The following is a 14,321-nucleotide window of genomic DNA, read 5'->3' as shown; positions in this document are numbered from 1 at the left end:
TGAGTTCTATGAAGGAAAACGTGGCATCAGGATTGGAGAAAGACTCGTTAACAACCTGTTATATGCAGATGATACAACCTTGCTTGCTGAAAGTAAAGAGGACTTAAAACATTTACTGATGAAGATCAAAGACCACAGCCTTCGGTATGGTGTTGGAAGAGAATACTGAAAGTGCCATGGGCTGCCAAAAGAACTAATAGATCCATTTTGGAAGAAGTGCAGCCAGAGTGCTCCTTGGAGGTCAGGATGGCCAAACTTTGTCTCTCCTACTTCGTACATATTGTCAGAAGGGACCAGTCACTGGAGAAGGATATCATGTTTGGTAAGGTGGAAGGTCAGAGAAAAAGAAGAAGACCTCCAGCGAGATGGATTGGCAAAATTGCAGCATCAATGGGCTCAAGCGTGGCAACAATTGTGAGGCTGCCCCATGACCAGGCAGTGTTCCGTTCTTTTGTACATAGGGTCGCTATGAGTCAGTACCAACTCGACTCAATGGCACCTAACAACAACAACAATGCAGAGAAAAATAATGAAAGTTGAATTCAGTGTCATAGAATTATGGGTCATTTTTATTTTTCCTTTGTGCCTTTTATTTTACACAATGAGCATTGCAAAATGAAGCACTGATTACAAAAACATTATATGCATATAATGTTTTTGATATGGTAGAGAAAATAATTGTTTCATGTATTCAGAAAATGAAACAGTTTTGCAAAGTTAGCTCTACACCAATTGGCAAGCTATCAGTACTGAAAAATCTTAAATTACTTACCTTCTGGCAAAACAGTCTTAGTCATTCGTGATCCAGCAGTAGGGGCAATAGTGTTGCAATGAATGTTGCTTTTTCTGCCTTCAATTGCAAGAGTATTTGATAGGCCCAGAAGACCCAGCTTTGCAGCACTATAATTTGCCTGGCCAAAGTTGCCATATATTCCTGAAGCTGATGATGTCATAACGATTCTAAAAAGGAAAATCGATCTCTCAACATTGTCTTTTCTATGTTCTGCTAACACTGCAACTCTTTCTCTCCCTCTTTTTGGTACTATTACACCTGTCAAATGCAACTCTGTTTATAGTCACTAGCATTTTACAGTTATGATTCACATATCTAAAATATTAATTCAAAAGTGGTATCTCCAAATTCATCTATTAAATTTAATTGTTTTGAAAAACCTTGGACAGGATAAAATTAACTTAAATCTAGGAATGCATACACATTATTTATTAAAACCAACAATAAGTGTTTACAAGTATAAAATAAGTGAGTGTCACATAACATAAAGCTTTAGCAAAAAATTATTAGATAAAACTAATTTATCTAAAAATTAGATAAATTATTATTTTCAGGCCATATCACTTTAAGAAACCTCTCCCTTTCTGAAGAAGTATTAAACGTCTCATATTAAAACAATGCCTCACCCACTCTACTTTAACCAAGTTAAATAAGTCCTACCATTAACTTACAAAAATGTTCAGAATCAGGATAAGCTTCAAATTTCCAATAAGAACAGGTAATAAAAATAATTGTTTTGAGTAGTTGTGTCTGAGTTCCTGAGAGGTGGAAACAGTTTACTCTTGACTATTGTGGTACCTTGAATTTACTTGATACGGCCTTTCTATCCAATGTCTTAATTCCCACCAAGTGATTGGATGAGACCATGAAAATAACAGTAAAGACTGGGATTGGTTAGTTTTGCAATCCAAGTACGTTTAAAAGTACCCATCTCATAAACAGAAATAGACAATCTTATAACCATCAAAACGAAAGAACGTGAGTGGTTTGACAGCCCTACCTCAAATAGCAAGGAGCTCTGGTAGAGTAGTGGTTACGAATCAGACTGTGAACCTTAAGGTCAGCAGTTCGAAACTACCAGATGTTCTGCAGGAGAAAGATGAGGCTTTCTGCTCCCGTCAAGATTTACAGCCTCGGGAACCCTGTACAGGGTAACTATGGGTTGGAACCTACTCGACAGCGCTCAACAATAGCAACGTCAAATAGCAGTAACAGCAAAGACAACAACAGCAGAGACCACAGCAAAGGGAGTGGCATGTAGAGAAAGAGCAGCTCCAGGCTCTAGGCCCATGGACTAAGTTAAGCTGAGTGTCTATGGGCAGGAGACTGGCTTACAGAATGTGTTCTTTGGGCATTCACAGACTGGCTAAGAGAGTTTTGTAACACTTGCCTAAGATGGGCAGAGGCCAAGGGGTCACATGGCTAAAAAGCCAAAGACAAGAGTGAGGCATGTCTGCAGTAGAGCACAGAAGAGGCATTCCTGATCGGAAAAGTGCTGCATCCTGAGTTGGTTTTGATTCTGAATTGTAACCTGTTCACTTCCCTAATAAACCCCATACTATTCTGAGTTCTGTGTGGCCATTGCAATGGATTGTCAAACCCAGGTGTAAAGCAGAGTGCTGTGGGAGGGATGGTTGCTATCAGAACAGGGTACAGAAGGTTGTAGGTTAGAGATATGTTTGACTTCCATTTCACAGAAATCACCCTTGAGCTGATAGTGTTTGATTCTCCTTTCCCCTTTAAAGTCAGAACACAGCCTCCACATGGTTTTGTAACTACCAAGTAAAAGGTTGCTGATTTAGAAAGAACTAGTTATTTATTTCCATAAAATTTAAGGCAAAAACCAAACCATTTGCCATCAAGTCAATTCTGACTCATGGTAATCCAAGTGTCTACAACCAATGAAAACCCTGTGGTGGTTTCTATTTTGAAACATGTGGGGTCACCATAGATTGAAATCAAATGGACGGCAATGATTTTGGTTTTTTGTTTTTAGATGTGTGTAGACCTTTAGTTAATACGAATGACCAGACATTAGAGTTCATGGAGCCACTTACTTGCACTACCATATCATGTAGATGCAATCATGAGAAGTCCTACAGTTTCCAAACAGTTTATAAAGACTAACTGATATCTAGCCAGTACAAACTAGCAGGAAATAGCCACTCATCTCTCCTCAGTTGGTCACTTAAGACACAAGATGACATTCTGGTTAGAGAATGAAGTGCACACAGCCAAATCCACAATGTATGCATTGCTCTTTTAAATCCCAGAGAGCTGTGGGTGAACATTAATAATACAAAGTACAAGTAAAAGAAATATAAAACTGTCCAACTAAACTACGACTGATTAGCACCAATTTACTAGAAAGCATATGCCAAGACTACATTTAAAAAGCCTTCACATACTTAAGATACTTTCAACATCCAGTAATCATTTCATAGCACATTTAGAATATCATCTTTCCAACATATACAACATTTTTATTACTGTTGACAATCATATTTAACTCTACCTTCCATAATTCTGTTTCTTCATGTGATCCCATGCTGCCCGGGTCACTTGAAATGAGCCCCGCAAATGAACTCTATGGATTAGATCTAAAACAAGAAATTATTTTTATTGTAACCTTTCCCAAAAATTAAATGGGGACATGTAGTCTCAACATAAAGGATAGTTTATTTACACAAATATATTACTTTATAACAAGCATTAAAAATCACCTACTGCCACCTTCCTCTCTGAAAATGAAAGCTATTTTTTTATTTTCTTCCAATTATGCTACTAATCAATCGTTCATACCAAAACAACAGTGTGCCCTATAATTTATGATACCAAAACATTAAAACCAAATCAATTGCCAAGTAGTCAATAATTGTAACCCATACGTATGTAAATGTAATGGTACCTTTAAATTATAACTTATGTATATGTAAATTCACTGGTACCTAACCACAACTACTATGAAGTTCCAGGAACTTTACAGATGGGGATGAGTCAAAAATTATTCACACTAGCCCATCCACATCCATGGCTGATGACAACATTGATTGTGCACACGAACTATTCTGTCAAATAGACGAGTGGCAGTGGATCATGTAGCAAATCACTTGCAAATCAGTCATGATTCTGCCTATGAAATAAACCACAACAAATTTGGGTTTTGAAAAGTCTGGAATATCCATTCTTCAAGATGTTATCCATAGTTTGTCAAAATTCATGCAGTTGAAAGTCTTTGTATAGTCAATAAAGGACAGGTAAACATCTTTCTGGTATTCTCTGCTTTCATCCAAGATCTACCTGACTCCGGCAATGATATCCTTAGTTTTATAGCCTCTTCTGAATCTGGCTTCCATTGCTGGCAGTTTCCTCTAGATGTACTGCTGAAACTGTTTTTGAATTATATAAAGCATAATTTTACTTGCATGTGATATCAGTGATACTGTGTGATGGTTTCCACATTCTGTCAGGTCACCGTCCCTTTGGAATGGGCACAAATATGGACCTCTTCCAATCAGTTGGCCAAGTAGCTATCTTCCAAATTTATTGGCATAGATAAGTGAGTGCCCCCAGTGCTGCATCAGTTTGTTGAATGATTTCAATTCATATTCCATCAATTGCTGAAGCCTTATTTTCACCAATGCAACTTGGATTTCTTCCTTCAGAAACATCAGTTCTTGGTCATGTGCTACCAATTGTAATAATTGAACATCTTGCATTTATTTTTTGCTAAAGTGACTATGTATATTCCTTCCATTTTCTTTTGATGCTTTGTACATCATTCAATACTTTGCCCATAGAATCCTTCAATATTGTAACCCACGGCTGAATTATTTCTTCAGTTCTCTCAGCCTGAGAAATGCTGAGCATGTTCTCTTTTTGGTTTTCTAACTCCAGGTCTTTATACATTTCATTAATATACTTTGTCTTCTTCAACTGCCATTTGAAATTTACTGTTCAGCTCTTTTACTTCATTAGTTCCACTCACTTTAGTCCCTCTACACTCCAGAGCAAGTTTCAGAGTCTTTTCTGACATCCACTGCTGTCTTTTCTTTCTTTCCCTTCTTTTTTTTTTTTTGCAAAATTTCCTTGATTTTATTGAAGACCTCCCTTCTTTTTAATGACCTTTTGTTTTCTTCATATATGTTCTTGATGTCATACCACAATTCTTATGGTCTTCAGTCATTAGTATCTAATGTTTCAAATCCGTTCTTGAAATATTCTCTAAATTCAGGAGGGATATATTCAGGGTCATATTTTGGCTCTCGTGCACTTGCTTTAATTTTCTTCCATTTCAGCCTGAATTTGCATATGAGAAATTGATAGTCTGTTCCACAGTCTTCCCTGGCCTTGTTTAGGCTGATGATACTAAGCTTCTCCATCATCTCTTCCCAGAGAAGTAGTCAGTTTGATTCCTGTGTATCCCATTTGGCTATAGTCACCTTTTATGTTTTTTTAAAAAGGTATTTGCAATGAATAGGTCATTGATTTTTCAAAATTCTGTTCATGCAATCTCCAGCATTATTCCTATCACCATGGCCATAATTTCCAATTACTGATCCTTCCTCTGCTTCCAACTTCTACATTACAATCATCAGTAATTATCAATGCATTTTTATTGCATGTTTGATAAATTTCAGACTGAAGAAGTTGGTAGAATTCTTCACTTTCATCATCCCTGGCTTTAGTGATAGGTATGTAAAATTGACTAATAGTGGTATTGACTGGGTTTCCTTGTAGACGTATGGATATTATCCTATCACAGACAGCATTGTACTTCAAGATAGACCTTGAGATGTTCTTTTTGGCAATGAATGCAATGTCATTTCACTTCCATTTGTTGTTCCCAGCATAATAAGCCATATGATTATCTGATTCAAAATGAGCAATACCAGTCTATTTCAACTCACTAATGCCAAGGATATCAATCTTTATGTGTTCCATTTCATTTTTGACAACTTCCAATTTCCCTAGATTCATGAACCGTACATTACATGTTCTAAATATTAATGGATGTTTGTCATTTTTTCTTCTCATTTTGAGTTGTGCCCCCATCAATAAATGAAGGTCCCAGAAGCTTTGCTCCACTCACGTCATCATGGTCAACCTTACTTTGAGGAGACAGCTCTTCTACAGTCATATTTTAAGTGCCTTCCCACTTGAGGGGCTCATCATCTGGCACTATATCTGACACTGTTCCGCTGCTCCCACAATGATTTAATCATTCAGTACTATATCTGACACTGTTCTGCTACTAGTCAGAAGGTTTTTAGTAACTAACTATTCAGAAGTAGTCCGCCTCTCCTTCTTCTGAAAAAGCTGGTAGAACTCTTCAATTTCATCATCCCTGGCTTTAGTGGTTGGTATGTAAAGTTGAATAATAGTGGTATTAACTGGTATTAAGTGGTAGCAGTCAAGAGATCAGACAACATATTGCACTGGGCAAATCTGCTGCACAGGAACTTTTTAAAATATTGAAGAGCAAAGATGTCAGCTTGAGGACTAAGGTGCGCCTGACCCAGGCCATTGTGTTTTCAATAGCCTCATACGGATGCGAAAGCTGGACAGTGAATAAGGAAGATTGTAGAAGAATTGATGCCTTTGAGTTGTGGTGTTGGAGGAGAATACTGAAAGTGCCATGGACTGCCAAAAGAACCAATAGACCTGTTTTGGAAGAAGTGCAGTCAGAGTGCTCCTTGGAGACCAGGATGGCTAAGCTTCGTCTCTCCTACTTTGGACATATTGTCCGGAGGAAACAATCGTTGGAGAAGGATGTCATGCTGGGTAGGGTGGAGGGTCAGAGAAAAAGAGGAAGACCCCCAACGAGATGGATCAGCCAGGTGGCATCATTGATGGACTCAAGTGTGGCGGCGGTACTGAGGTTGGCCCAGGATCGGACATTGTTTCGTTCTGCTGTGCATGGGGTCGCTATGAGTCGGTTCCGACTCGATGGCACCTGACAACAACAACAACGTAAAGTTGAATAATAGTGCTATTAACTGGTCTTAATTAAGTTCCACTGAAACCTTTCTACCATGGGTGACCCAGCTCACATTTAAAATATCAGTGGCATAGCTTCCAGCATCACAGTAACACACAAGCCACCAGAGTACAACACACTGGCAGATGAGTGGTGGAGATGCATGCATACCTCAGAGATATTGCAGGCTAGGTTCCAGACAACAGCAATAAAGCAACTATAGCAATAAAACGAGTCTCCGTGGGGTTTGTTGTTGCTGTTTTTTAATTTCTCTGTACACACAAAAGCTATGTTATACTAATCTGTATTCTATTAAGTGTGTAACAGCATTAGGAAAAAGTCTGAAATATTGTCAGAAATATCAAAATATGATAGAAACAAGAAGTAGACACGTGCTGTTAGAAAAATGGCACCAACAGTCTTGCTCAATGCAAGGCTGTCAAAAACCTTCAATGTGTAAAAAGTGCAATGCCTACAAAGTTCAATCAAATGAAACACAATAAAAGGAGGTATATCTATATTTTGTTCTTCCAAAAGAACTTCTAACAATATTCCCTGGACACACACTCCGTAAGTGATAGTACATTCATCTCAGTTGTCAACAGCCACCATCGCCTCAGCCCCACTGTTCATTTTAATTCTTTGGACCAATAAAAGTGATGGAAAAGAGGAAAAGCAAAACAAAACAAAATTTCATTATCTAAAGTCAATCTTTCCCATCTGACAACCTAATAAAAACCCTTCCTGTTTATTGTTGTTGCTTTTGCTACTGTTAAGTATCACTGAGTTGGTTCTGACTTACAGCAACTCTGTATAGGGTTTCCAGGAAGCAGCTAATAGATTTGAACTGCTGACCTTGTAGTTAACTAGATGTCTCAAAATTACAACTTGATTTTGATACAACCTGCTGTCATATCTCCAATATATTTTGGCATCCCGTGCTCACCACCATATATTGCTACTGCTCTAGAAAAAAGAATCTCAGGTAAATAAGCTACTAATCACTACTGTAATTGTTGTTGCTGTGTGCTGTCCATGGGTTCCGATTCATGGTGACCCTATATGGCAGAGAAGAACTGCCCCATAGGGTTTTCTAGGCTGTGATCTTCATGGGATCAGATCTCCAGGTCTTTATTTCCACTTAAATGCTGATGGGTTTGACCGGTCGGATCTCTTGGTTAGCAGCTGAGTGCTTAAGCACTGGGTTAAAAGAACTCCTTTTAAAGGAGTTACAATGCTAGAGAATACTGACAACCTCTTAAGGATAGAAAGGGAAAAACACATTGAATGGGACAAAATACTTTTGGAATAACTTCTGCCAAATGAGTTAAAATATTTTTAGTTACCAAATGCTTAAAAAAGAAAGGCTACTTCCAAGTATTCATTATTTTCAGCAGCAATTATATTAACATATATCTAACAGATAGAAGGTTTAAGTGTATAAATTTATCAATTACTACAGAGGATTAAATGGATAGGTGTGTTCCACAGAGACACAGAACTTACCCCAGTCTTCATCACTTGTCCTAGCAAAAGAACGGTCCCTCAGAATCCTAAAAAATTTATATATAGTAAGAAAAGATGGGGGGACTATACATTAAAAACAAAAACAGAAATACACTTTGCATGCACATTACTTTACTAAAAATGAAAAAAGAAATACTCACCCAGCATTGTTGACCACAACATCTGCAATAAAGAGATCCAAGTCAAAAACATAAAAGTAAGCATATTAATTTACGTTTGCTTATAATTGCATTTCTTTCAAAATCATGTTTTTAAGGGAAAGTAAATATACTAGGTAAGGTGTGCTCTCAAAGCAAAATTTTATGACTACACTGTTGTTCAATGCCATTGAGTTGATTCCGGCCCATAGCAACCTTGTATAGGGTTTCCAAGGAGCAGCTGGTGAGCTTGAACCACCAACCTGGCATTCCAAACAATTTTGCATTCTTATGGATTAGCCCACAGCACCACACCAGGACAGGCAAAAAAAAAAAAAAAAAAGATTCACAAGCATTACATTAGTTTCTTCCTCATATCAACTGTCCCCAACTCTACCTTCTATTAAAATTCTAACAGCTTCTTTATAAATTTTGCAGATATACAACCCTAGGTTGTTGTGTGGCTAACTATCTCTCATTTAATCTCAAAATCTACTCAGCAATTTAAATTCAAAAACATTTTCCTTGCCACTGAAAGGATCATAAACCCAAAAAGAAAACCATTAGTGTTACAAATGGATAGTCTATTCTGATAAATAATTCTATTCTCACTATGCAAATAAAATAATTATTTTTTTAAAGGTTTAAGCACCATCTTGCTATTTTCACCCTATAACTTCATACATGTGGTCTCCTCCATCTCTCTGTCAGCTGGTATGTGAAAACCTTTCTTACATGAATCCAACTAAACAAAATTAGGAAAAGCACATATGCTAGCCAAAAATAAGATACAAGAGGCAATTCAAATCACATAAATTAATTTTTTCAAACCATAAACATATTAGATTTATCTATGATAATGTTTCTCACTATTAATTCAATAATCTTTTAACAAGAGTATGCAGAACTATACCAGGAAGATTATCTAGAGAAAGATGAACTAAAAATATTTGAAAAGTTTTGTTAAAAAACATTTTTTACATACAAATTATGTTAATTAATTTGTAAGACACTGAAACCTTTTAGTACAAATCATTATAATTATCCAAAAGAATCTACTGGATCTTCTATTCCCAAACTACTGATTTATTTTTTATTTTACAAGCACATTTGAGGTTTAACTAATTATTATTAAAAGGTCACTAACTCTTCTTAGGCCAGCGCTCGACAAGAAAAAGGTCACGTTCAATTCAAGAACGACAACTGTGAAGCCCAATGGTGAAAAGCCGGATGAATTTGAGTCTGGTATTTCTCAGGCTTTTCTTGAGCTAGAGATGAACCCGAAAGGCTCAGTTAAGAGAGCCAAACATAACTGCAGCTAAGGAAATTGAATTTGGTGGTGGTTGTAAAGCTATTATAATCTTTGTTTCTGTTCCTCAACTGAAGTCCTTCCAGGAAAATCCAAGTCCGACTAGTACGTGAACTGGAGAAAAAGTTCAGTGGAAAGCACGTGGTCTGTATTGCTCAGAGCAGAATTCTGCCTAAACCAACTCAAAAAAGACGTACAAAAAACAAGCAAATAATTCACAATAAAACATTTAAAAAAAAAGCAAAAGTGTCCCAGGAGCCGCACTCTGACTGCTGTGCATGATGCAATCCTTGAAGACTTGGTCTACCCAAGTGAAATTGTGGGCAAGAGAATCCGAATAAAGCTGGATGGCAGCCTGCTTATAAAGGTTTATTTGGACAAAGCACAGCACAGCAATGTAGAACACAAGGTTGAAATGTTTTCTGGTGTGTATAAGAAGCTCACAGGAGAGGATGTTAATTTTCAATTCCCAGAGTTTCAGTTGTAAACAAAAATAATTGAGATATCATTAAAAAAAAAAAGTCACTGAGGTCACTGAGGGAATGCTTACAAGTTTTTTAAAGCACTTAAAGTGCATAAAACCAAATGTAAAAACATACAAAACTGTATAAACACTGGCACCTTACTTAAGTTCTTTGTTAAATAAAGTAGGGTTGTAAAATACTTAATTTGCAAAACAAATCTGATTATCAAGAAAGAACAATTCATTTAATAAATAACAGTAATATCAACAATATTTTATTAGAAAATGGAAGCTGCTCTTAAGAACTAGAAACTCAAAAAAGCATCACCTATTCTTCCAAAAGCATCCAATGCTGTCTTTACAATCTTCTCTCCTGCTTCCACAGAATCTGAGGGAAAGGGAAATTAGTACAAAACGTCAGTAACCTCTCTCACAAATGACTTCTAAGTTCTGTCAATCAGACACATGACAGACACTATTCAGCAGAACTCAATCCCAAGAAAAAAATGTTTTTAAAGATGGTCTAACATAACAGAAAAAATTTAGCCCTTAAAACAACTATTTAATGTACAGAATAAAAGGGAGAAACGTGGACAAGAAATATTTTTCTAGAACTATATAAATAGCATTGTCCAATGTAACCTTCTGTAATGAAAGGAGCTCCTGGGTCACAAACATTTACACACTCTACTATTGGAGTCCTGGTGTGGCACTGATACATAAGCACTGGACTAGAAGGCTGGTTCAAACCCACCAGTTGCTCCTTGAAAACCCTACGCAGGGTCACTGTGAGTCAGAACCCACTCGACAGCACTTATGAACAATTATTAGCAAAAAGGTTGGTCGTTTGAACCTACCAGAAGAAGCTCAGAACAAAGGCCTGATAATCTGCTTCCAAAAAGGTCACTGCCTTGAAAATCCATGTAGTAGTTCTACTCTATACACATTGTTGTTGTTGTTGTTATTGTTGTTGTTGTTGTTGTTAAGTGCCGTCGAGTCGGTTTCGACCCATAGCGACCCTGAATAGGGTTTCCGAGGCTGTAAATCTTTACGGGAGCAGATCGCCTCATCTTTCTCCCGCGGAGCAGCTGGTAGTTTTGAACTGCTGACCTTCCGGTTCGCAGCCCGATTCGTAACCACTACGCTACCAGGTGCCGTCAACTCGGTTCCAACTCATCCCCACCCTGTATAGGGTTTTCAAGGAGTGGCTGGTTGATTTGCAGTTCAAAGCGACTTTGCAGTCCATTGCTTGTCCTACAGCACCAAACCATCACCATCAATTGAAATCAACTCATTGGCAACTAACACCAATAATGAAACTGTTGTATTTCTGCACTGATGTGGTAGTCACTAGTCACATGTGCTGATGGCACTGTTGTAAGCGTTGAGCTACTAACCACAAGGCTGGGAGTTCACACCAACCAGCCACTCTGTGGGGAAAAAAAATCAGGCTGTATGCTTCTATACATAGGGTCGCTATGAGTTGGAATTCAACCTGATGGCAGTGGGTCTGGTTTCGGTTTGGTTCAGTAACATGTGACTATTGAGGGCTTGAAATGTGGCCAGTGAAACCAAGTGAATGCTTAATTTCATTTCATTTATGTTGCTGTTGTTGCTGCTAAATGCCACCAACTCAGTTACATCCCATAGCTGAGTATCACCTATTATTCCAAAGGGGAGGGAAACGGTCAGTGCCATTTTTTGTTGTTTTTTGGGGTTTTTTTTCTTTTGCGGCCAGGTAGGGAGATGTATGTATAAATTGTAACACTATGTTCAATGTTATATAACTACACATGAAAACTAACCCTAATGTTTTTGCAATGCTAACTACAGAAAGTAAAGATCAATACAGTCTTACAGCTTGGTTTTTTTCTCCTCATCAGCTACTCTCAGAGACAAGAGCTCACACTCGTGCCACTGTGTGTCAAACAGTCTGCTACCAAATCAGTATCACTCACCACTGCTTCTTTCTATTGTCTGCTATCACAGGGAAAGAAACAGAAAGTGTCTCCTCCCCAGACCTGTTGTAGTCCTTGTTAAGTCGGCCAATGAAAGATGTTCAACTAGGAGGAGAACAGTAGGAAAAGCCTTAAGATGCAGGCAATTTCGAGAGCAGAGAGATAGCAGATGTGAGACTGAGGGCATATCCAGGTGAGTTCTTGAAAACAGCTTCCCTGACCTTGGCTCACCCAGCCGTTCTGATAGTTGAGACTGCCTCCAATTCCCTGTATTATAAAAGCCTTCACACTTGGAAAACCTGATTGAACTCTCATTGACACAGGTTGAATATCAGAACTGTGGAGAACCTGGTATGTTTATCTTTATAAAATAGGTTTCTAAACCCCAGATATGAGTTTTTTGTTTGTTTGTTTGTTTGTTTAACATTTCTCTAGATATCCAGTGCAAAAAAAAAAAATTTTAAATGCCATTTATTTATTCAATAGTAAAAACAAATCATACCCTATTTCTTTTTCTAATATTTCAAAATGAAGTCACTCTCAATCTAATTTTATCTTTGGTCAATAAAAACAATTCTGGTTTGCAGAAAATGTCAGTAATCACTCATTTTTTAAAGTAAATCTGTTTGGTAAAGTTTCTTGAAAATACTATTAAGATTAGCTCAACAAATTAAAAGATTGTATTTGTTGTTTTTCTCTTGACTTTATTTTAATGCCTAACTATATTGACTTTGGAGTCCTGATGTGGCACTGTAGAATAAGCACTGGACTGTAAACTACAAAATCAGTGATTCAAACCCACTAGCTGCTCCTCAGAAAATCTACTCAGGATTGCTATGAGTTGGAACCAACTTGGTAGCACTTAACAACAACACACTACTTTGGAGTCCTTAGATGGCATAAATGGTTACAAGTTTGGCTACTAGCTGAAAGTTGGCAGTTTGAACTCGGACAGAAGCACCTCGGAAGTCAGGTCTGGTAATCTGTTTCTGAGTGGTCATAGCCTTGGAAACCCAATGAAGCAGTTTCATATGCACACATGGGGTTACCAAGAGTAGGAATAAACTTGACAGTAACTAACAATAACAACATGGTGATTCTCCCATTTTTAAAAGGATTAGAAAGTTTCATATGAGGAGTTAAAAAGTTCACTGAAAAAATGGAATTTTTCTATGAATTTTTAAAGCCCCCTTATAACATGATTACTTGTACAGAATGGTAGATGGAGGCTGGATATAAAAAGGGCATTTCACTTCTTAATACTTTTTCTTAATCTTTTAATTGTTGGTGTTTTGTTTTTGTTTTTTAGAAAAAAATTTTTTAAAAGAACACATCATGTTTCTGTAAAAATAATGACCTATTAACTAAAACAGGTTTCATAAAAACTTTAAAAAAAAACCTACATCCACATTTGTTGTTGTTGTTATGTGCCGTGGAGTTGGTTCTGACTCATAGCGACCCTGTACAGGGTTTCCGAGGCTGTAAATCCTTAAGGGAGCAGAAAGCCTCATCGTTCTCCCACGGAACAGCTGGTAGTTTCAAACTGCTGACCTTGCGGTTCGCAGACCAATTCGTAACCACTACGCTACCAGAGCTCCATATATCCACATATACACTGTTATTGATATCATGTGCTCATTAATTTAAAAACCTAAGCAATAGAAAAGTTAGAATTCTGTGAAATAAACTCTATAAAAGTTTTTTAAAGTTCTCATAAAAGAATATTACATTGGAAGGCTAAGATCTTTACTCAGTGTTTTATTAATGTGAGTAAAAAATTTGAAAGAAAAGTTATTTTATCAAATTCCATACCATAGTTGGCCACTGCTTTTCCGCCTTTACGCCTGATTTCTTCAACAACTTTATCAGCAGCTAAGGGGCTTTTACCATCTCCTTTAAAGTTTCCTCCTAAATCATTCACTGCAATACAAAAACAACAACTTTAGAAAAAAAAGCAAATAAATAAATAAATAAATACTACAAGAACACAAAATAACACAAAGAGGTTTACATTATTCCTAAGGATGGGAAAATACTGTATTCAATTTACTGTTCATTTCCATACAATTACTCAAATGACAAGTCCTGTTATGGCACTGTTGAATAAGCACTGAACTGCAAGGTCAGTTTAAACCACAAAATTGGCAGTTCAAA

At 37.1% G+C, this 14,321-nt stretch overlaps 1 protein-coding gene across 1 annotated transcript in view; it reads right to left on the bottom strand.

Moving 5' to 3' along the window:
- HSD17B4 (hydroxysteroid (17-beta) dehydrogenase 4) overlaps window positions 1-14,088 on the bottom strand; it is a 116,042-nt gene extending 101,954 nt beyond the window's left edge. The window contains exons 1-6 of the mRNA XM_006873197.1: window positions 13,980-14,088; window positions 10,538-10,597; window positions 8,441-8,462; window positions 8,280-8,326; window positions 3,309-3,393; window positions 773-960 (exon numbers count right to left, since the gene is read on the bottom strand). Of these exons, the coding sequence (XP_006873259.1) occupies window positions 773-960; window positions 3,309-3,331 (211 nt within the window). The 5' untranslated portion in view covers window positions 3,332-3,393; window positions 8,280-8,326; window positions 8,441-8,462; window positions 10,538-10,597; window positions 13,980-14,088. The remainder of the gene's footprint in view (window positions 1-772; window positions 961-3,308; window positions 3,394-8,279; window positions 8,327-8,440; window positions 8,463-10,537; window positions 10,598-13,979) is intronic.
- Between the last annotated feature and the right edge of the window lie 233 nt (window positions 14,089-14,321).

The sequence above is a fragment of the Chrysochloris asiatica genome, unplaced genomic scaffold (assembly GCF_000296735.1).
Source record: "Chrysochloris asiatica unplaced genomic scaffold, ChrAsi1.0 scaffold00228, whole genome shotgun sequence".
NCBI lineage: Eukaryota > Metazoa > Chordata > Mammalia > Afrosoricida > Chrysochloridae > Chrysochloris > Chrysochloris asiatica.
This window is presented reverse-complemented; position numbering and strand designations above follow the sequence as displayed.